Source organism: Labeo rohita, chromosome 2, assembly GCF_022985175.1.
Source record: "Labeo rohita strain BAU-BD-2019 chromosome 2, IGBB_LRoh.1.0, whole genome shotgun sequence".
Classification (NCBI taxonomy): Eukaryota; Metazoa; Chordata; class Actinopteri; order Cypriniformes; family Cyprinidae; genus Labeo; species Labeo rohita.
In genome coordinates, this window is record NC_066870.1 from 33681899 (window position 1) to 33706439 (window position 24541).

General features: G+C 36.3%; 2 protein-coding genes across 2 annotated transcripts; both read right to left on the reverse strand.

Annotated features, from left to right (window-relative positions):
• Positions 1-2379: 2379 nt before the first annotated feature.
• LOC127174259 (uncharacterized) lies at positions 2380-4909 on the reverse strand. Its single transcript, XM_051124614.1, has 4 exons — positions 4845-4909; positions 2930-3286; positions 2739-2833; positions 2380-2592 (listed from the first exon to the last, which is right to left on the reverse strand). Exons 1-4 carry the CDS (start codon positions 4879-4881, stop codon positions 2473-2475), a joined length of 609 nt encoding a protein of 202 aa, XP_050980571.1. The 5' UTR covers positions 4882-4909; the 3' UTR covers positions 2380-2472.
• A 13895-nt stretch (positions 4910-18804) lies between these two features.
• Positions 18805-23613, reverse strand: LOC127181956 (macrophage mannose receptor 1-like). The gene is made up of 8 exons (XM_051137009.1): positions 23566-23613; positions 22012-22114; positions 21580-21939; positions 21149-21490; positions 20292-20642; positions 19883-20206; positions 19089-19189; positions 18805-18939 (listed from the first exon to the last, which is right to left on the reverse strand). The coding sequence occupies exons 2-8, from the start codon at positions 22046-22048 to the stop codon at positions 18805-18807; spliced, it is 1650 nt and encodes a 549-aa protein (XP_050992966.1). The 5' UTR covers positions 22049-22114; positions 23566-23613.
• Between the last annotated feature and the right edge of the window lie 928 nt (positions 23614-24541).

Below are 24541 nucleotides of genomic sequence, written 5' to 3' on the forward strand. Positions count from 1 at the left end.
TGACCCATACAGCGTTTTTTGGCTATTGCTACTTTGTGGTCAAGGGTCATATATGACTAAACTAACTCATAATGACTTAGTAAATCCTTTCTAAATTTACATTTTACATCATTTATTTTGAAATAACGACCGACTACTGGTACATTATCCCAAGTCATTCTTTATTTGCACTAGTGAAATACATTAAACAGTTGAAATAAACTTTAAATATAGGCTACCAATAAATCATATAAATTATTGCATAGCCTATTTATGTGCTGTAAAAGAAAAACAACTTGTGTACTTTTGACGAGCGTCAATTTTGTTTTAAAATATATTTTATGACGCATAGTGCATGGCAAATATAGCAACACATTTTATGATTAAAAAATAACAAGTATTTTGGTCAATTCTGCCTCTCATTTGCCACTCCAATTGAAGACGACCCACCCCTTTCACACAGCTAACTTGAAAAGAAAGAAATCATTACATGGACATACATAACATGACAAAGGATGCAAAATTTAAAAATTAATTTTAGTTACTTCCGATGCTGTTTTTGGCCAATCAAAATCAAGTACTTTAAAGAGCTAAAACGTTGTGTACTAATATTTATTATTATTATTATTATTATTATTATTTTAAACAGATAAATATAGAGAAAAGTTTAACTACTGTTTATTTAATATACAGTGGGTACGGAAAGTATTCAGACCCCCTTAAATTTTTCACTCTTTGTTATATTGCAGCCATTTGCTAAAATCATTTAAGTTCATTTTTTTCCTCATTAATGCACATACAGCACCGCATATTGACAGAAAAACACAGAATTGTTGACATTTTTGCAGATTTATTAAAAAAGAAAAACTGAAATATCACATGGTCCTAAGTATTCAGACCCTTTGCTCAGTATTTAGTAGAAGCACCCTTTTGTTTTAATACAGCCATGAGTCTTTTTGGGAAAGATGCAACAAGTTTTTCATACCTGGATTTGGGGATCCTCTGCCATTCCTCCTTGCAGATCCTCTCCAGTTCTGTCAGGTTGGATGGTAAACGTTGGTGGACAGCCATTTTTAGGTCTCTCCAGAGATGCTCAATTGGGTTTAAGTCAGGGCTCTGGCTGGGCCATTCAAGAACAGTCACAAATAAGAGTTGTTGTGAAGCCACTCCTTCGTTATTTTAGCTGTGTGCTTAGGGTCATTGTCTTGTTGGAAGGTAAACCTTCAGCCCAGTCTGAGGTCCTGAGCACTCTGGAGAAGGTTTTCGTCCAGGATATCCCTGTACTTGGCCGCATTCATCTTTCCCTTGATTGCAACCAGTCGTCCTGTCCCTGCAGCTGAAAAACACCCCCACAACATGATGCTGCCACCACCATGCTTCACTGTTGGGACTGTATTGGACAGGTGATGAGCAGTGCCTGGTTTTCTCCACACATACCGCTTAGAATTAAGGCCAAAAAGTTCTATCTTGGTCTCATCAGACCAGAGAATCTTATTTCTCACCATCTTGGAGTCCTTCAGATGTTTTTTAGCAAACTCCATGCAGGCTTTCATGTGTCTTGCACTGAGGAGAGGCTTCCGTCGGGCCACTCTGCCATAAAGCCCCGACTGGTGGAGGGCTGCAGCGATGGTTGACTTTCTACAACTTTCTCCCATCTCCCGACTGCATCTCTGGAGCTCAGCCACAGTGATCTTTGGGTTCTTCTTTACCTCTCTCACCAAGGCTCTTCTCCCCCGATAGCTCAGTTTGGCTGGACAGCCAGCTCTAGGAAGGGTTCTGGTCGTCCCAAACGTCTTCCATTTAAGGATTATGGAGGCCACTGTGCTCTTAGGAACCTTAAGTGCAGCAGAAATTTTTTTGTAACCTTGGCCAGATCTGTGCCTTGCCACAATTCTGTCTCTGAGCTCTTCAGGCAGTTCCTTTGACCTCATGATTCTCATTTGCTCTGACATGCACTGTGAGCTGTAAGGTCTTATATAGACAGGTGTGTGGCTTTCTTAATCAAGTCCAATTAGTATAATCAAACACAGCTGGACTCAAATGAAGGTGTAGAACCATCTCAAGGATGATCAGAAGAAATGGACAGCACCTGAGTTAAATATATGAGTGTCACAGCAAAGGGTCTGAATACTTAGGACCATGTGATATTTCAGTTTTTGTTTTTTAATAAATCTGCAAAAATGTCAACAATTCTGTGTTTTTCTGTCAATATGGGGTGCTGTGTGTACATTAATGAGGAAAAAAAATGAACTTAAATGATTTTAGCAAATGGCTGCAATATAACAAAGAGTGAAAAATTTAAGGGGGTCTGAATACTTTCTGTACCCACTGTATATATATAGAGACATTTTCAAAAAAAAAATTCTTTATAATATATTTATAAATCTAAAATGCCTACATTAAGTTTGCAGCGTATGTAATAACTCGGCATTATAAGAAACTGTTGCAGTTACAAATTCATTCAAAATAGGAAAAACAACAAAAACATACAAACTACAGAGTATCCAAAGTGCAAGTGTTATTTTCACTTTTTTTGACAGGTCTTTCCCGCCTTGTGAGCCACTGTACTTTGACAGCATTGCCAAATCCAAGTTTGTTAAATTCTTTGTTGATCTGAAAGAAAAAAGGACATGGAATAACAAAGTCCCTTTTGACAAATAGCCTATATTATAATATTTTCCATGTTATGTATTGATTAGATTAAAATAGTTGGCTTGAAGCATTTCACAGCATGCAGACATTAACTTCGAAGATATTACCTTAGCTAACATGTTCGCCCTAATTACAGGATCCTTGATGTCCACTTGTCCATCAGGCTTCACCTGCAATCGCAAGACCACCCTTTTGCCTTCACCTAAGGACACATCCACAGACAGGTACAAGTAAACATGCATAAGAAAACAAAATGTTTAGATTTAATTTGTAAAATATGGCTTTTCATGTTACTCACTTCTGCTGCAGTAAAACGAAAATATCATTTTGCAATCCCTTTTGACACGTTTCCAGGTCAAAACATCTAATGCCAGACAGCTCGTGCTCGTGCTCGTGCTCAGAGTCGTCGTATTGTCACTTTCCGTAATGTTTTGTGAGTCCGAATTGTCAGACTTCATATCATACCCCCCTATCCATGCATAACCAAAAGATAAAAGAGGACGAGAAGCTTTCAGTTTGTCTATATCCTCTTCACTGTAGACAAAAACCAAATCTGTGTATTTCTCTTTGCAGTAGCTCTGAGCCTGTGACCAGCTCATTAGATCATATACATAATAGTACTGCTTAGGAAGAAGAGAGTAACCCCCAAAAAGACCTGTAAGAAAGAATACACGCAATCACAGACTAACAGATAAACTTATGCACCTTATAAAAACACTTTAACATGCTTAAATCCATTGTAGATAAACTGTCAAAAAGACATCAGATGGGCCATTGCAAGTTATTTCCAGTATTGGCAAAGTTTGCATGTAATCTGGATTACGTAATCAGATCCCAAAAATTAATTACTTGTAATTAGAGTATATTATATTTTAAAAAGCTCATAATCAGATTACTTATTACTGATTATCAGGTTACTTTTTTGATTACAAATTAATCCCACAATGACAGTAAATTCTTTGTAATTTGTGATGCAGGGATTCACAAACTTTTTTGTCAGTCAAACCCCTTTGACCTGAAATATTTACTTGAAGTCACCATGAGATTTAAAGTTAATATTTCCATAATTTTACAACATATTCATGTGTTCTTTGATGTTGGTTAATGATCATATAGTTTATTCTTCATAGTCAGAATACATTGCCTAAAATGAGTAATCTTGATTACATTACTAACTACAAATAATTAAGTAATCTACCCAGCACTAGTTATTTCTTACTCTGGTTTTGATGTGAAGGGGCACTAAGTTACAATTTAGGCATTACTAATTAATTTTTTGCATTGTACTATTAAACTTATCTGAAACGTAAAATATGTATAACTAAATATTTACAGAAGTCTAGACATTAAGATACATAGTTGGGTAATTTATACATTAAAGTAGACATTTAGATACATATTGAATCAGTTACTCAAAAAAAGTAATAGCTACTAATTACATCTTCAACAGTTTAATTAAATTACTGTACTAATTACTCTTTCTAAAAAAAGTATTGCATTACTTATTACTAATTACTTATATCAACCTCGACCAGTTGAACAATATAAAAATGAAAAATGAAATGCTCTTTTAATCTTTTAAATAAATAATATAAAATTACATAAATTATTCTTGAACTGATCAAAGTATTTGAAGGAAGAAAGTTACATTAAAAACATATATATAGAAATTAGTTGTTACATTTTCAGGTTAAATGCTCTGTTGTTTTATAACTTCATTGGCTTTTCAACGTGATCTAAACAGCACTTCAATGTTTATTGCGTTGTGCATGTCATAATAAATAAATGTTATTTCTTTATTTTGCTTTAGTATTTATTTATTGATCCTTATTCATTTAAAATACACTTTCAGAATGCTATTTCCACCAAAATGACCAATTTTATTCATGATTAACCAATTTTGAGTGCGGCAAAAAGAAGTTAAAATCAAGGATAAACTGAAATTTACGGAATTTTAACACAACTTCCACTCATGTATTCGAATTCTGCTATTGGATCATTGAAGATAAACATCATATGCGACTATTCATTAACAGAGTGCTTATGACCTACTAGCTAGGTCTACGTCCTGTCTTAAGAACTAATGATGCAGCCGAGTTACAAACTTGCAATAGTTACTAAGCCTTTACTAATGACTTTAAGTTCCAATTTAAGTAAAAAAAAATTATGCACATCTGGTGCAACCCTTTACACAATAACACAAGATGTGTTACCTGAGAGAAAAAACAGCAGTGCAGTTGTCACATTCATGTCTGCAGCGTCTCAAAGCTTGTGTTTGTAGTAAAACGGCATCTGAAGCAAGCGTGCATGTGTTTTGTTTATATGTGTTGTATATTGCAGTGATTGGTTGACATCAGCATCACATGTGTTCGTTTGCATAGGACACAGTGACCTTGCAGATATCTTGCAAAAAAAAACCAACCAAACAAAAAATTTGTTTCTTCTTCCACATCAGGCTACATATGTTCAGAAGTATATTTCTGTCTAAATTTAGACTAGGATGACCTGATGAATATGACAAAAATGTGCACTTACATGCTGATGATCCGAGTTTGGACTGGTGTGATTTAATGTGATTTAATAATTAGAAACAAACAAAGGTTGCCAGTCTGACATTTAGAAACACTTCAAAGAGTGAAATTTTAATTTTAATTATCGAAATCTGACAAAACATTATCCAATTTCCAAAGTTAGTTCAAATCACTTATTCACAATATTATCAGTGCCATTAAAATGAGAAAGTGTATGTAATATAATGACCATAAACTGTACTTAAAATCTTGTAAACTTGACTGATATGGAAGAAAAAAACAGAAATCACAGCAATGTCACTTTAAAACATTCATTCATCGCAAACTGTACAAAGCAAACTGTATAAAGCTTAATACTAATACTATTTGAAGAGTTCAGATGCAAAATCCTCTAAGTGCCATCTGAAATTTACATTTAAAATGAGCATTTTTATCAGGCTCCAATGTTTAGGTTCAGTAATTTCACTCTAATGATAATGTATAGGCCATTTTCTATGCAATTAGAGTGAAATAACTAAACATAAATATAGGAGCCTGATAAAAATGCTCATTTTAGATGAAAATTTCAGATGGCATTTAGAGGCTTTTGCATCTGAACTCTTCATTTATACTATTTGTGTAAGGACAAATTGTGTATGGACTGTAAAATATTGCCTGGTCCTATTTCAGACACTCTATGTACATGAATTTTTTAAATAAATGGATTTTATTTTACTATGCATTGCAACTAAATCTTAAGATACAATTATTTTGTTAAAGCAAAGAAAATGCAAATAACAACCTGAGTGAATATATTTAACATTAATCTGTAGATTAATCTGAGCAGAGCAGGCATGCAAATGTTTTTTTCCCCAACATAAATTCTTAATATTAATCGTGATTCAGTTTTGTTCTGTAATTTTGATATTAAAATACAAACATTTTCATTAATTATTATTGTTAGTATTCTTGGTACTACATGCTACTGTTTGTAATGGTGCTATCTGATATACTGTATCCGTGTAAAGTGAAACACAATGCAGAAATAAGAAAATGCAAATATGCTGAATGGATTATTTGGTTACACTTCACAAATATGTTAGCACATCTGTCTGTCTGTCTATCTATATGTCTGTCTGTCTGTCTATCTATCTATCTATCTATCTATCTATCTATCTATATCTATCTATCTGTCTGTCTGTCTGTCTATTTTTATATTCTGTGACTTTACCCTTTAGTTGTACTTTTTATATTACTATTAACAAAGCATAGCATCAGGAACATCAAAACAAGCGGAGCTTATGTTTGTGGTCTGTCTGAGCTTAAACCCAGTTTAACTGAAATTCCTTGATTTGCTGACTTGTTTTGCTGCTTTAAAACATGCTAAAATGATTGTTGTGTGAGACCAGGGAGTTCAGGAGTGGAACAGATGGTTTTGAATAGGTCACAAAGTCCTTCACAGATGTTTTGTAAACAAAATTGTAGTTGCTGCTTTTTTACAAGTCAAAAGTTGGAGTAAGTCAGCACACTTAAAAGGAAAAACCATTTCTGCCTTTATTTATGCTCTTACAGTATATGCATTTCTTTAATTATTGTTTTATTTACATTTAAGTAACAGCATTATTTCAACTAATAAAACTCAGATCTATAAAACGCAAGCATGAAAAAGATTACTTTTTTGATTGTTCATGATATTGAGTGTTTTAAAGTTTTATATAATAAGCTGATTTCAAAGATTTCCTTCTTGTTTAGATTACATTCTTACATTTAAACTTCATATTTGAGCTTCAGAATGAGATGCTTAAACTAACTGCCTGACTGAAATGTTTACCTTTTTACCTAGAGATCATTGCATGTTTTAAATACTTTTGCCTGCATGCTGATTTTTGTTAAGTAATCTTGTAAATAATTTTGAGCGCACCGACAGGCATCTGAGAATGGCTCTATTTGGAAAAGGGGATAATATTTTTACAGATTAATTAAAAACCACTGCATGGATTTTTATCATTATAGGGTAGATTTGTACATACACTACCAACACACATTAATGTTCAAACAACATGAAAAAGATGATGACCACTTTGAGGGTGTTTGATCTTCTTTGCATGTTCACTTTGCAAAAGACTGGGTCGGTAAATCGGGGTACCATATCAGTACATTATATGGAGAAAAATGCTGAAAAGTTTTCCTCAAAAACAATTTCTTTACGACTGAAGAAAGAAAGACATGAACATCTTGGATGACAACGAGGTGAGACATTATATGTAAATCTTTGTTTTGGATGTGGACTTCCCCTTTAAGCATTTATTTTAATGTTGTTTCAGAACACACAAAAAGAAAGTTTCAATGAAAGCATGCCTTATGTTAAAGACACAGGACAGCTTTTGCATATATGCTAGTCTAAATGTAAATAGAAAAATGATACTTCCAGACTGAATTCAGAGGTTCAATTTCTATTCCTTTCCTTACAATGCAAATACGATAAAAACACTTAACAGTTCACATCGTAGATGTTTTTCTTATCTGGCATGGCCATTGCAGTTCATTGGGTTCTTAACTAATGAAGGGGTGTGTTGGTGTTTTTGATTAGGGTCTAAACGATATAATTCATGTTTTTACTAAATATCCTGTGTCCGTTTTAACAGTACACAGCAGAAAGTCTACCATCTGGTGGTCAAAGTGTGAATAGCACCGAACAAACTACTGCATTTCAATACAGCAGCTGGTTTCATATCTGGATCTGCAAAGTGATTCTTCATGAAGCTTTAAAATTCCATGTTTCCTACGTCATTTCTGCTTATTTACAGGATGTGCTGTTTTTAAAATACGCAGACAATTCTGAAACATCTTTAATAGCCTACACTTAAAGATGTTTAAAGAGATTACCATCTATCACATCTTTAACTTACAGTTTTTCTCAGTCGCTTTGGTGCATTTCTCACAACACTATTTACATTTGCACAACAGTTAATGCATTTCTCAAAACAATTAGTACAAACTGCAAAACCTAGCTGATAACCAGCAAAAGCGTGTCACTTGCTCAAAATGGATAGCTCATTCCTCAAAAGCAAGTATTCATGTCAATGAAATGTCAGTGTCATCAAGATGAAAAGTCCTGACACCATTGTTTATGAACAAGATAGTCAAATGGCTTTGTCATGTTTTCATTATGACAGTTTACTCTGTAAATTTTTTCCAATGCAAAAAAGTCAGATCTTGGTGACGCTTCCTGAAAATGCTCAAGACAGCACTATACTATTTGCACAGCCATTTGAAAACTACAGTAAAGTTAGACATTACTGTATTTAGTGAGGTATCTGAGTACAAGACACTGAATATGTATGTTTCACATTTTTACTGCATATGCTCTTTGCAGTTCTAATTTATTCAAAGCATTGTGCAAACGAATAAATACACCCTTATTTACAACAAACATAAACTCCCTTTGGGTAGAGCTGTGCACAACTGTAAACAATATTGCAGTACATATTGGAACTGAACCTACAACATACATAGGTCTGTAAATCATTCATGCACATTTGCAGAAATTGTTCAATTTAGAAGACATTTTCAGGAAAAAAAAAAAAAGATTTTTTATAAAATTTGCTTGACAGATTTTGACAACTAGTTCAACATTTTTGTATGTAATGACTCAAGCAATGAAATGAGGACTATTAGTTTTATATGGAATGACTATTCAGCATTCACAAGTTTAGTTAATTTTGACTGACATGACAAATGATAATGTTATAAAACAGCAGAGAGTTGTATGAAAGCAGTTGATGCATGTCCAAAAGCATTTGCAATTTGTTGGAAGGAATGAGAAACTGCTACTATGATGTGCACAAATGACTAAATGTTGTGGAGGTTGAAGTAAATGTTGTGCAAATGTAAATAGTGTTGTGAGAAATGCACCAAAGCGACTGAGAAAAACTGTAAATTGGCTGTACTGTTCCTTTCCTGATGAAGCACCTCTCCACCTTCACTCTTTCTCCAGCTTATTTTACTTTCACCTTCACCTGGAAGACCAGCAAGAAAGAATCAAATAAAATATGGAAATGAAACCGAAAGGTGATTAAACAAATGACAGAGAAGGGGAGTGGTGAATGCATGCAGAACTGTACGTTTTAGGATGTGGATTACAAATGTTCTTAATTAAACCTCAGACAGGGTGAACTGTCCAAGCGTAGAGCTGGTAACTGAAAGGCTGCTGGCTTGTTCTCCATAAACTGCAAGTCTAAAACCAAGTACACTTGAGCATACTGTAGCACTAACAGCATGTAAGTAAGGCATGTCATTTTGTGACACCATTGTTAGTGCGCTGGAAAGTAGGCTATATTTAAGTTACATTGTTGGATTTACTGATAGGGATCAGAATCACAAGATCACAAAGACAACACATTTAGATTTTAAAATGTGAACAATACATTTGAATGTTTGAATGTTTTATCAGATAGCTTCTGATAACATAAACTTCAAATGTTAGAAGCAGTGTTGGGGGTAACGCATTACAAGTAACGTCTCGGTTACATCTGTAACCCTCGTTCCCTGAAGGAGGGAACGGAGACGTTATGTCATAACTGACGTATTTGGGGTCTCCCTTGGGAGGCCAATCACCTCTGAGTTAACTGGAAAAGGCCAATGAAAATTGGCGAGTGGATTTTGCATGCCAAGCCACTCCCCCGTACATACGGGTATATAAGATGGTGGCATCCACTCATTCAGATTTAAGCTGAGGAGCTGAACCGAACTCGAGCCCCCAGCGCAGTGCAGAATTGTGGCAGGAGGACGTAACATCTCCGTTCCCTCCTTCAGGGAACGAGGGTTACAGATGTAACCGAGACGTTCCCCTTCAGTCGTTCTCTACGACGTTACATCATAACTGACGTATTTGGGGTCCCCTTTGGAAAACGCCACAATTCCAAACATCCTGTAAGCCAGATAACGGGCCCACCAGGGATGCCAGGTATCTGAAGCAACCGTTGGGGGGGCGGAGACGATGATCAGGAGGTCACGTGGAAGACTGGAAAAATGGTAGGGGAACATGGAAGAATCCATGGACCGAGGAGATGCCACGACCGGGAGGGGTGAAGGAACCCCCTACCGGACACAGTCAGAAAACTCTGTCCTAATCTGAACTGTGGGGGCAAGGAGGACCCAGAGTTCACCTAAGGAACAACTGGGAGAAAGCGCACGGATCCAAAGGAATGGCGCAGCAAGCCAACACCGAGCCGTCCTCCCGCAATTTACCTGATGTTACCTTAACACACGGGAGGAGACAGGCTCCACGCGGAGACTGAAAAGTCTCGCAAGGTGTTTGGTGTCGCCCAGCCTGCAGCCAATGCCCAGGAGGAGGCGACACTCCAGTGGAGTGGGCTCAAACTCCCAGGGGGCACAGCTCACCCTGACACTGGTAAGCCAGGGTGATGGCATCAACCACCCAATGAGCCAACCTCTGCTTAGAGGCAGCATTCCCCTTCTGCTAACCTCCAAGCAAACAAAGAGTAGCCTGCTTCCAGGAAGCCCCATTTCCATTTATTTCCACAAGGCAACCCAGATGGCAGACCGCCACCCCTAGGAGTGGTCAGCTCAATGCCCCCGAAGGGGAGCAGAGCGGAGCACCGGGGCGGACCTTCGGCGAAGGCAGAAAAAAAAACGCGGCCCTACCAAGAGCACTCCTGTCTGCATAAGAACTGCCCAGGACTGCTGGGCAAGGTCCTGAACAGTGTCGCCGAAGAGGCTGGTCTGAAGGATGAAACACCAAGAAAGCGAGCTTTGTCAGTGTTGTACATCCCACCAGATTCAGCCAATGTTATTATTATTTTCTCTTAGGCCACCAAGATGGACATCACCTGACCGAGGGAGTGCACCGAGACCTTGCGATCACCGTATGCAGTTCCTGCCTCAACCTCAAGTCAGAACTCTCCTCGTGCACAACAAAATCATGGCCTATATGATGCAGGAGGGCCAAGGCGTGCAGGGCGGAGGTGGCATGGCCTGCAGCACTGTGAGCCTCGCTTACAGCCAAGGCTGGCAGTGCTTACAAGCCAGGAGGGAACATGGGCAGCCCACCAGGTGGCGGCGTATTGCGTGCATGAGTGCACCACAACCGCACACTCCACCAGAGGGCGTCAACGTGCTCCACGCCACCTCCACCACGTGCAGCATTCAGAAACTCGATGGTAATACGCTAAGAGGAGCCGGTCCTCCGCGGGGACTCACCCGACAGAAAAACCCGGACTGTAACCCTCAGGTCCCCCATGCTTCTAGCCAATGCAGCCTCGGGAGTCAGCGACCCGCGAGACCGGAAAGGGTAGAGCGCAAAGGTAGCCTACAAAACAAATGTAAGCAATGACCAAGCGTAATAATGGGTCCGCCCACAAGAGCGGGCATAACCCAACCACAAACGCTATCTCAACATGCAACGTACTAAAAGCACACGATCGGAGATGCGTCTTGAAAAAGACACTCTCAATGAGCGTGCTTCGTTGGAAAATTGCTCTTTTAGCGCTGGTTTGCCCAGGGAAGGACCGCGGCACGAGCGTGCACTCAAGAGGGGTTCTTCGCTGAAATGCAAAGTTACCGAACAGAGATACAGCCGGCTACACAGCGTAGAGAGACTCCAACGATGAGTTTCCAGTCAGCTTGCGGGTGAAGCTCCGAAGCAGAAATCTGAATGAGTGGATGCACGCCGCCATCTTATATACCTGTATGTACGGGGGAGTGGCTTAGCATGCAAAATCCACTCGCCAATTTTCATTGGCCTTTTCCAGTTAACTCAGAGGTGATTGGCCTCCCAAGGGAGACCCCAAATACGTCAGTTATGACGTAACGTCGTAGAGAACGACTGAAGGGGAACGCGAGTTACGTAATAATACTACTTTTTCAATTAACTAGTAAAGTAATGCATTACTTTTGAATTTCTAAAAAAATACATAAATACTTTTTCAAATAAGTAAAGCCAGTTACTTTTCCCCCATTTATTGATTGACAAGGAGTAAACATGATGTTACTGTATTCTAGACTAAATGTGAACATGCATTAATTCGTCTCACTCACAAAAAACAGATTCAGTATTTCTCAAAATGAATAAAAACAGTTAAATACAAACTCAAAATATGACGCAACCCTGCAATAATTAAATATGTTAAATAAAACAAATATCCTTTATGTATTTAATCCCATTATTAACCAGTGTCTTTGCTGCCGACCTGCGATGATGCAATTCAACCATACTAATAAGCAAAAATTACTTTAGATAAACTAACATTTGTGCTTCATTTTTTAATAGATGAAGAGTGATCTCCTGCATAAATGTACTTTTCTTTCAACCTGAGTTGAATTCATTTCACTTTTGGTGTAAAAGGGCTTTTAAATTAGAATTGTTTTATATCAAAAACAAAGAAGCAGGCCCAGCCCAGATTTAAAGTAACGCAAAAGTAACGTAACTCATTACTTTACGTAAAAAGTAACTAAGTAATGTAACTATTTACTTTTTCAGGGAGTAATGCAAAATTGTAATGCATTACTTTTAAAAGTAACTTTCCCCAACACTGGTTAGAATCATATGTAAAATAGTTTTACCTTTACATTCAGATTTGTATTGCAAATTCTTTTCTTTTCAAAAATACTCTTCAGATGTGTGTGAAAACTTTTTTTTTAAACATTACAATAGGCTACAAGAAAATTACTTCAGATTACACATGAAGCTACACATTTTGCATAAAAGAGTAACTTATTTAAAAAAAAAGAAGCAACTTTTGCATAGCCAGTCTAAATGTAAATAGAATAGGGCTACTCCTGCACCGATTTCATAGGACAATTATTTTAAAGCCCATCCTTTAGTCCTGGTTTACAATGCAATACAATGACCTAAAACTATAATATGATCATTCAAGATTTTCAAATAATGTATACTACTACTACTAGTACTTCCTCCCAATAATATAGTTTAGACATTTACTGGATGTTATTTGGGTCTATTTTAAAGATTTCTTTAATGAAGCACATTCATTATTACTGGCATTATTAGAATTAGCCATCCAGTTCTTCTCTTCATGAAACACCTCTTCACCTTCCCTCTTTATCCAGCTCATTTTGCTCTCACTTTCCAGCCCTCATGTTCTTCAGCTTTTCACTTATCTGGAAGACAGCAAGAAAAAAACATCACACTTACAGGCTACATGTTATGTAGCCCTAAATAACATCAACATCAACAATATTAATGATATAAGCTGTGTTGGTTACCTGTCATGAAATGTATTATAAAATGCTGTTTTTTTAAAGTTTTACACCAGAATTTGACAATGAATCTGATCTAGTGTTTAAGGCAGATACAAACCTCATTCAGAATGGCTGTCTGTACTGAAGGATCATTCATTGTGCAATTACCATTACAGGACAATTTCAGTCTCACAATCTGTTTTCTGATCAACTTGTCTACAGAAATCAACATAGAACATACATAAATACATGAAAACATATCACAGTGATCAACCATCCTTTTATCTGAGTCGTTTGTTTCTTTGAGCTCAACTCACCTTCATGGCAGATAAAAGGCTGCCGTAGATCACATCTGTATTGAGCCCATTTTCCAGAATTATTTCTTGTCATGCCAACACAGTTACCAGATCCTGAACTCTGGGATGTCTGACCTGCTGCCCAGTGTCTGAAGAAGCGGCTTGATTTATCAGACCACTCCCAAGAGTCCTGGAACAGACCAATCCAGACGTACCGTGCATGGGACATAATTATTTGAATTATCTGGTTGTTTTCCTCAGAGTTGTGAATAGTGGGCAGGTCTGTGTAATGCTGTCTGCAGTAGCTCTGAGCATCAGTCCAATTTTTTGAGCTCTCTACCATGATGTATCCAGTATGTTCTATTAAGAAATGCAAAAAAATTTAAAATTAAAAAAATAAAAATCAGTTTTCAGCTTGTTCCCACTTAACTTACTTATTCACAAACAGAGAACTCACCATCGTAGCATACAAAATATAGCAAATCGACACAATTCGTATCATGCCAAGCCCTTGAATAATAATTTACACAATCTTCATTCCCATTTGGCTGTAATGGACCCCAGTTATAGTACTGAGAAGTTGTGTTTTCTCCATTAGACCAACCCCAGCGTTTCTTTGTCCCCCTCTTCAGTCCAATCCACACTGATCCACTGTATCCAGCATCCACTAAATTCACCAGCCTGTTCACATCATCCATGCTGTCTACAGTAGCCAGATCAGTGAATCTCTCTCTGCAGTAACTCTGAGCCTCTGACCACGACATTGCTGTATTTATATAGTGGTACTGACGAAAAAGAGCAGAACTGCTCCAGAACAGCCCTGTTAAAATCAACATGTTAAACCATCATAAATACAGATTATAAATGACCACACCAACCTGACAGCAGAATCAGCACAAACAGACTCCCGACCACGATGCTCACACAGATCCTCTTTGCTGGATTCTAATAAGAGATGATCAAACGTACATTTTCTGTTACAGATCTGTAGGAAATTAATACACATGGTACACTGCAAATTTATTGTGACTTCACATACTTCAGATCAAGAAATGATCATTATCATTCAAACTTCAGAATAAGCTTCAGAATGAAATGGGGAGGTTCAGACAGCACCGTAATTTGGCTTTTGGCTTCAGGCAAGTGTAACAACGCTCCACCCCTTCCACACACACACACACACACACACACACACACACACACACACAAATGCTGACTTTTGCAATGACAAGATGTGAATAATAAGATGTAAATAATTTTCATATTTAAATAGCTCATTTTCATGTCTGGATGTCTCATCTGATTACCAGACAAAACAACTTAAAAAAAAAAGACAAAACAAGAAAAAAAAAAGGGTAAAAAAAGATCATCTTGAAGATATCTTGACACTAGCTACAGTCTTAACACCAAATACTAACATATACAAAACTTAAATTTTAACAACCATTTAATTCTCCATGCCAGTCAATTCCTTGGCAAAATCAAGAGCATGCCATTATTATTAATAATATTATATTATTATTAATATTATTAACATTGTAGTTTAGGGTAGAAATGTTGCAACACTTAATTTCAAATGTCTGTAATACATAGACAGAAAACATGAATGTACTCTGGAAATCAATTTTACCTCCCCATCAACACCACCACTCCTATTTCAGTTTTATTCACAATAGTACACGTTAGAGATTATAACTGAGCAGAATATTAATGATTTGAGGGATCATGTGACACTGAAGACTGAAGTAACGACGGCTGAATTATAAATCACATTTTAAAATATGTTAAAATTGAATGCAGTTATTTTAAGCTGTAATACTATTTCACAACTGTAACACTGATTGAATAAATGCAGCATGATAAGCATAAGGGATTTCTTTCAAAAACATAAACATCATAATTACTCCAATTGTAATTTCTTACCTTTTTGTTTGCAAATCCTTAAATAACTGCAACTGTCACCTCAGCAGGGTCATATATATCTAGAAAAGTGACGTAGCTACACTCTCAGGTCATTTCAGGTAACCCTGCCCCTAAAGGGCAAGTAAAACAAAACAAATGATCTTTTACATCATTTTACATGTTCATCTCAGTTCTTGGCTACAACAGAATAAACTGCAATGTGGACCAGACCATTAGCCATTTAGTCTAGCAAATCTCTTGCCCCTGGCATGTTTGTTTTTCAGATGTTTGACTTAATAACACTGCTGCATGAAATGCTTTTGCTTAAATGTAACAAATATGTAACAAAATAAAATCATATGCTGATTTTTGTCGCAAGATATGTCTTTTTCACATTCAAATAACTCATTTGACTCAACCGTCAAAAAGCAGATTTGAAGGATTTCTGACACCAAGTTATGTACTAATCTAAAATATGCTGAAAATACTTTCCTAAAACTGTGTCACAGTGATTTTCACAACTAAAATCTATTCATACTGTATGCAAGTCCCTCTAGTTTTTCCTTACATCTCCTGCTCTTCAAAATAACACACAGCGGCAAGAATATTGTAGATTTCTGCACTGCACTACTTGTAAAATGTGGTCTGATCTTCATTTAAGTCACAATTATAAACAAACACAATCTGATTGACACACAAACAGTACTTTTTAAATTTTACTGAAGTGTCCTACAAAAGCTCAATGAAGTCACTTGAGATGAGATTGGAAGTGTGGGTCACACAGGTAACATGCCCTTTAAAAGGCACACAAAGCCCTGGGTCTGGCCCTCTCAAGAAAACCATGCCTTGATTCCAAAATCTCTAAAACATATTTAAGATCCCCCTGATGGACATCAATACTAGATGTAGTAGCCTGCGCATAATAAGATGCATGTCTGTAGTTTTAAATTGTGATTTTGGCAGCCACTGAAATGAGTCATACTAACATTGCCCGAGCAGTTAAAGTAAATGCTATAGCGCTCATTTAAGGACGTGCTTGGACAGAACAACAATGCTTAAAGTGTCCTTAATGAATCTGCAGTTGTGTGATAAAGTTTACCCTCTTTAACTTAATGCTGTTGAACTGAATTTACAAAGCAAACTATTTGCTAAAGTAACCACAACATTACCACGTGATTTATCTGTCAGTCAGTTGCATGTGAAAGTTGCACGTGTTACTATAACAAACTCTACGTGTTTTATTTCAGAATCCTCATTGGCTGGTATAAACAAATACAGATTACAGAGAAGCTTTTTACTTTAAAATGAAGATAAGGTAAAGGTGCGATTATTTATGGGGGAAATTCAAATTCAACGCACCCCAGCCCACATCTGTATGTCATCAAATAATGATGCAGTTGTTGACAAATGTGATGCAGGACAACAGGATGCATAATGAAGCCTAATGCAGTTATATTAACCTAAAATTCAAGATATGAGGGCAAAAACTGCCCCTGGATGGATTTAATTAATATTTATATCATATTATATAGTTTAGCAATATTTTTCTCTAATATCTGCACAATTGCAAATGTGATATTAATTTTAGAGCCTTCAACAGTTCAATAACAATTACGTTAATATTGTGTGACCTTTTAGACACAAAGCTGTCAGTATTGTCTGTTTTTGTGCAATTTTGCCAAAAAATAGCTAGAAATGTAATACTGAATGAATGCACGTGTTTGAACTGAAGATTGAGACAATGATTCAGGAAGCCACTGAAGATTGAATGACTCGCTCAAGACAGTATCATTTTTTTATTTTTCGAAAATTATTATTTTTTTTTGTATATTTTTTATTTTTGTATATTGAATCAAAATATATTTTTCTGAACCTACTTATTTGTAATGACTTTTCAGTGATTTTCTAATTTATCACAATAATGACTTTAAATTGTTTTTAATAATGCCTTTAATTTATTGGTAATTAATCGCAAATTATGTGTCAATTAATTATTCTAATTAATTTCTAAATCTACATTTCTTAATCTAAATAATTAGATTATTAATCGGCACATTATGTAATTAATCAGATTTTTAAAAAACGTAATGGCTTGACAGCCCTATTTAAAACATAAACAAATACACAACGTACGTACCTCATGTACTCTTCAACATGTTTTACACCAAACTGTATTTTCGTTGGGAACCATATGTACATTTTTCCCTGATGAAAATGTTATTTTTAAAGACAAGGCAGAGTAGGGCATGTCGCGACAGGTAGGACTCATTTACGACTTCTTTACCAGCAAATTTGTGTCGCTTTATTATTTAGTAAAATGTGATATTGTGTATTGCCTAAAAACGTCTGTTTTTTTTTCTTTGGTTTTCAAATTTGACCTGAAATTAGACTAGAATTATAATGACTATAATGTGACCATAAGAGTTATGTTGAAAGAATGCATTTTAATAAATAAAGGACATGAATTATTTAAATTACTGTATTATACTGTATGTTGTTTAATGAAAATAAAATATGTTATGGCTTCCAAGTTTCAGTAAATAGACCATAGCTAAACGCTTTTTAATAAATAAAGCTAAAAAATAAACATTTTTATAAATAAAAAAGTAATTATTGCTATGGCTTCCAGATGTAAACAAATAAATTACATTTTTAGTGAATAATATTAGCATTACTGGGCCTACTCCTGTGTGCAATTATTCACTGATGTTCCCTTTATTCGCTAAGCTGTTCGCAGTGCTCTTCGAACTGAATACGTTCTCTTCCTTTGGAATGGAATCTCACTTAAGATTTCTGTGAATACCCTGTGAAGTCCACTTGGCAGAATGGAACGCATCTCAGGACAGGTGGAGCTTTTTAGCCGGCGCCTTTCAAAACAGTGTATTTTGTGGCCAAAGGATGAATAGCACCTAACAAATTGCTGTGTTCCTATATACCATAAGTAAAAATAAACATCTCCAATGAATTAATGAATTCATAAATTTCCAAACTACAGGTTCACACAGCAAATTTTATTTTCAACACATAGCATATTACAGTTAGCCTACTATATTAAATCAGTCATCAGTTTTAAAAGACAAACAACAACTATCACCATACTATCACCATTAATTATATTTAAATAATGTATAATACTAGTACAACTACTTACAGTTCCTTAAAACAATCTACTTTTACTAATAAGTTACTTTTATATTATTTGAGTCTGTTTTAAAGATTACTTTAAAGAGGTAAATAAACAATTACTGCTTACGACATGCATTATTTGAACTCGGTCTAGGTTTTTTCTCCTGATGAAACACCTCTCCACCTTCCCCCTTTCTCCAGAAAATTTTTTTGTCACTTTCCAGCCCCATGCTCTGCAGTTTTTTACTTATCTGGAAGAGCAGCAAGAAAGAATCAGATAAATCCTAATAATAGCAGCAATGTGAAATAAGAGAAAACACACAAGGCTATAGGTTGAGGGCACAGTTATTTATTTACAATTTGGGAATGAAACTGAATTATGTTTGAGGCAGATACAAACCCCATTCAGAATGGCCGCCTGTAGTGCAGGATCATTCAGTGCGCATTTTCCATTACATGACAATTTCACTCTGACGACCTGCTTTTTAATCAATTTGTCATCTAGAGAAGTACAGAATAAGAGAAATAGTTTACCCAAAAATGAAAATTCGCCCTTTGCTTACTTAAAACCGTGATCCTTGGTGATTCAAAAAAAAAGTCAGCGGCTGTCCATTTTTAAGAATAAAAAAAACGCACATCAAGGAACAAAATTAATACCTGTTGCTCCTAATGAGATATTGAGGTCTTATGACATGAAATGATCGGTCTGTGCAAGAAACTGAACATTATTTACAACATAATTACCTGTAATCCAAAGCCTTAGGCAAATGGGGAAATTCAAATCTTTTCTGCAAACTGGTTAGAATCTTTTCACTTCACTAGTTTATTTGATCACACAATGATGCAACGTATAATTATACGTATGTTTATATTACTAAGCACCCAATAATGATGTAAAATGTAGATGTTTTACATGTCTAAAGCATATAAAGTGAATAAACTAGTCTTCATCAGCCCAACTTTTTGCATAAACAATGAGAAACCATAAAAACCTTAATCTCGCCCCTTCGTTCAAGTGTTTAAGTCAACAAGGACCAGGACCAGGTTGAGTAAATTAACAGCAAACTTTTATTTTTGGGTGAACTGTTGGGTTAAAGATTTCCTCAACACAGAATGATATGAGAACATATCACAGTTGTTTGTAATCTCTGTTTCAAGAGTGACCTACAAATTGTTTAAATGGGGAAAACTCACCTCCATAGCAGATAAAAGGCTGCCGTACATCACAGCTGTATTGAGCCCATTTCCCAGAATCGGTTGTTGACATGCCAACACAGGCAGCAGATCCTGAAATCATGGATGGTTGATTCGCTGCCCAGTATCTAAAGAAGTGGTTCCATTGATTAGACCATCCAAAAGAGTCCAGAAACAGACCAATCCAGAGTGATGATTCATTACGGATCAGATTCAGCTGCTCTGGGCTGCTGATACTCGCCAAATCGGTGTGGTGTTGTCTGCAGTAACTCTGAGCATCTCTCCACGTCATAGCAGTCTCAGTAACTACAAAACCAGCGCTGTCTGTTCAGAAACACAAGATAGGGACCAGCCCTCAGTCAAGGAATAGCTAAAGTTAAAAAAACAAACTCAAACTCAGAGGACTTACCATTGAAACACACAAATGGGAGAACGCTGCTGCAGCTCTCATCATACCAGCTGCCATTAAAACTCCTCACACACTCGCCATCACCATTTGGTTCTCCTGGACCCCACATACCGTCCTGGGAGATTGCGCTGTCTCCTATAGACCAGATCCAGCGTTTCACTCCCACTGCATTGAGACCTATCCATACTGAACCACTGTATCCAGAATCCACTGTGTTTACCAGCCTTCTCACATCATACATGGTTATAACAGCAGCCATTTCAGTGAATCTTGCTCTGCAGTATCTCACAGCATCTGCCCGTGTCATACTTTGGTTCACAAAGTGGTACACAGGTACAGAAGCCCTAGGCCCTTTATGAGGAAAATGAAAGTATTTTGTAAAAATCATAGATACTTAGAGATATAAATATCACAGAGATATAATCATGATTAAAGTCTATGTGTCAAAAAATCATAATTGCCCTGAAACAAATTGTGTTTTCACGAGCAATGCATGAAAGCCAATGAAATTATAGAGGAAAATACGTAAAGGTAACAGACTGAATATACAGTCAACTGACCAACACACTCTCATGGCAATTAGTAACTATTTCACTTTTTGTATTCGTGCTTTCCGTATATTTTTGTGTAATAATGAACTTGGAAAATAGTTAAGCTTTCTTATGACATTGTGTTGTTCAGAACTGATTATAAAGGTAGCGTTCTAATTTTAAGTCTATATTTTTGATAGTTATCAGCATATTGTTGTGCTGGTAATCACAATCAATGTTAAATATAGTAATGCACAAACTAAACAGAACTTAACATGGATACATGAGTCGTTCTGTCTAACACGATCTAATTTGTTAGATGCTCACATCCATGGCAGATAAAAGGACTCTGTAGATCACATCTGTATTGAGCCCATCTGCCAGAATTGGTTCTTGACATGCCAACACAGTCACCAGATTCTGATGGTTGACCACTCTCAGATGGTTGACCTGGTGCCCAGTGTCTGAAGAAGTTGATAAATTTATCAGACCATTCCCAAGAGTCCAGGAACAGACCAATCCAGATGTACCATCCAGATAGAATAATCTTAGTTATCTTGTCATTTTCCACAGAGTTGTGGATGGTGGGCAGATCTGTGTAATACTGTCTGCAGTAGCTCTGAGCATCACTCCAGGTTTTAGCAGATTTTATTAGGTATGTATTATTTCCTATTGAGAGATGCAAAGAAAAAAAAATCAGTTTTGCAGCTCTTCTTTCTCAGCTTCAAATATGCATTTATCATCTTACAAAAACTCACCAGTGTAACATGTAAAATATCGTAAATTGTAGCATGGCATATCATGCCATAATCCGGAATAGGTTGATACACAATATTCACCCTCATTTGGCTGTCCTGAAGCCCAGTTATAGTACTCAGAAGTTGTGTTTTCTCCATTAGACCAACCCCAGCGTTTCTGTGTTGCCTTCTTCAGTCCAATCCACACTGATCCACTGTATCCAGCATCCACTATACTTATTAGCCTGTTCACATCACCCATGTTGTCTAAAGTAGCCAGATCAGTGTACTTCGATCTGCAGTAACTCTGAGCCTCTGGCCACGACATTCTCGCATTTATATAGTAGTATGGACGACAAAGAGCAGAACTCCAGAAGAGCCCTGTTAACATCAAGTGTTAAACCATCTGTGAACACATCATCATAAATACAGATTACAAATGACCACACCAACCTGACAGCAGAAGCAGCACAAACAGACTCGCATCCATGACTGCTGATACAGATCCTCTCTGCTATAATAAGGGATGATTAAACACGTTTTCACTGTCATAGGTCTGCAGGAAGCAAATACATAAAGTACCGTCCTTAGACATCACACAGTCTGGAAGTTTCTTGGTCTAGTGAGATCTAATCACAAGAACACACAGGATTAAAGGCAGAGACTTTTTTTCAAAGTGGCTTAGGTGTTATTCAAGCTACATCATACAGTGCATTTAACCAGTTTATGCATTCCCTGGGAAATTAAACCCATGACTTTGGTGTTGTTAGTGACATGATCTACTGTTTAATCTACAGGAACAAAGAGCCAATGTACTGTGAATATTATTGGTTCTTGTTATATTATATACTTGTATACTATTAAATGTTTAATTCAGTGTGTTACTTGTTTCTTAGTAATTCATTGTCAAATTGCAACCTAAGAATCAAACCAAATTGCACTATTATCATTTAAATTTCAGAATGAGCATCAGAATAAGATGGGTCTTCACCGTAATATGGTTTTCGGTTTGAGGTCTAAACACGCACACACACAAACTACATGCTGATTTTTGTGATGACAAGATGTTAGTAATTTTCATATTCAAACAGCTCATTTTCATTTTTGCATGTCTTATCTCATCACTGGACAAAGCATCTTGGGCAAAAAAGATAATCTTGAAGATATCTTGCCACTAGAGTCAAACACAAAATACTAACAACTGTAACAGTTAAGGAGACGATTAAGTGTTGAAACACAGTTTGTTTCAAATGTCTGTAACAAAGAAAAATCATTAACATTTTAGATATTGTGTATGAATATACTCTGGAAATCAATTTTACTTCCCTATCACCACCCCAACACCTATTTCAGCTTTAACAATTTATTTAAAAAAAGAATTAAGTGAGCAGCATGTAAAAATAATTTCTGAAGGATCATGTGACACTGAAGACTCAAGTAAAAGCTACTGAAAATTAAACTTTGCATCTCAGGAATAAATTGCATTTTAAAATGTATTAAAATAGAAATTAGTTATTTTCATTTGTAATAATATTTCACAATATTACTGTTTTTATTGCTTTTTTTATTGAATAAATGCAGTCTTGGTGAGCATAAGAGACTTTTTTCCAGAACATTAAAAAAATCATAATTATTCCAAACCTTTGACTCATAGTACACTCTTAAAAATAAAGGTGCTTCACAATGCCATAGAAGAACCCTTTTTGTCTAAATGGTTTGATAAAGAACCTTTAACATCTGAAGAACCTTTCTGTTTCACAAAAGGTTCTTTGTGGTGAAAGAAGGTTCTTCAGATTATAAAAAGGTAAGAAAGAGATGGTTCTTTAAAGAACCTGTGACTGCATGGTTCTTTGTGGAACCACAAATGGTTCTTTTATGGCATCGCTATGAAGAACCTTTTAAATAACCTTTATTTTTAAGATTGCAAATTATGCTGATTCAGATGCTACCAATTCTGTCATTTAACACCCATTAAATTATGGTAGATGTGAAATTGTCATTTCTTACCTCAGTTTTTTTTTGTAAATCCTTTACATTTTTACCCAGAGGCTTAATGGGTAAAAATGTACAACTGCTTCTGTAACTCATATACATGGTCATATACATCTAGAAAAATGACATCACAACACTCTCTGGTTATTTCAGGTAACCCTGCCCCTAAATGGCAAGTAAAACAAAACAAGTCACTTTACATGTTCTTCTTGAGTTCTAGGCTACAGCAGAATAAACTGAAAAGTGGACCAGACCTTTAGCTGTTTCAAGCAAATCCCCTGCCCCTCTCCTGTGTGTTTATTAGATGCTTCCAGCTCTCACACATTAAAACAAGACATATTTATTTCAGATTCCTTCAAATCAGCCTGGAACAGAAAGTGAACAATTACAGAAACGTGTGACACAGAATCTGACTCTCCTAAACACAACAACACATTGTTAACATTTACATCTAGCCTACTTCGTTACCTAAAGAACACTGCTGCATTACATGCTTTTGCTAACATGCATATGTTACAGAATCTAATTTTGTAGATCAGTGAATCTCTCTCTCTGCAGTAACTGCAGTAACAATTATACATTTACATATTGGTACTGACGAGAATAACCAGAACAGCTCCAAAAGAGCCCTGTTAAAATCAGCATGTTAATGGAGCCTTATGTGAACACATCATAAATACTGATTACAAATGGCCACACCAACCTGACAGCAGAAGCAGAAGACTCCGGTCCGACTGATAATACTTCCACCTGCCGGCTGAAACAGGTACTGTAGGAGAAGGCCGGCACTTTATGGCTCTCTGTACAGCTGTACAGTTTATGTAAATCCACTTGGGTTTCAGAGGGTTTTTTTTAGTTGTTGTTGTTGTTCTTCTTCTTCTGTGTTTGCTTCATTAATACATGTATTCTTTTCTTTTTTACGCCGACTATTGGTACATCTAATCTAATTAAAAAAGCGATATATATATATATATATATATATATACACACA

What these genes read in the sequence shown, in the direction of transcription:
- LOC127174259 (XM_051124614.1), bottom strand. Translation starts at nt 4,881, where the DNA reads ATGAATGTGACAACTGCACTGCTGTTTTTTCTCTCAG. An exon ending in ACTGCTGTTTTTTCTCTCAG is followed by an intron (nt 3,287 to 4,844) that starts GTAACACATCTT and finishes TCTTTCTTACAG; the next exon opens with GTCTTTTTGGGGGTTACTCT. An exon ending in TTCGTTTTACTGCAGCAGAA is followed by an intron (nt 2,834 to 2,929) that starts GTGAGTAACATG and finishes ATGTGTCCTTAG; the next exon opens with GTGAAGGCAAAAGGGTGGTC.
- LOC127181956 (XM_051137009.1), bottom strand. Translation starts at nt 22,048, where the DNA reads ATGGATGCGAGTCTGTTTGTGCTGCTTCTGCTGTCAG. An exon ending in ATATTTTACATGTTACACTG is followed by an intron (nt 21,491 to 21,579) that starts GTGAGTTTTTGT and finishes ATCTCTCAATAG; the next exon opens with GAAATAATACATACCTAATA. An exon ending in GCCTTTTATCTGCTATGGAG is followed by an intron (nt 19,190 to 19,882) that starts GTGAGTTTTCCC and finishes GTACTTCTCTAG; the next exon opens with ATGACAAATTGATTAAAAAG.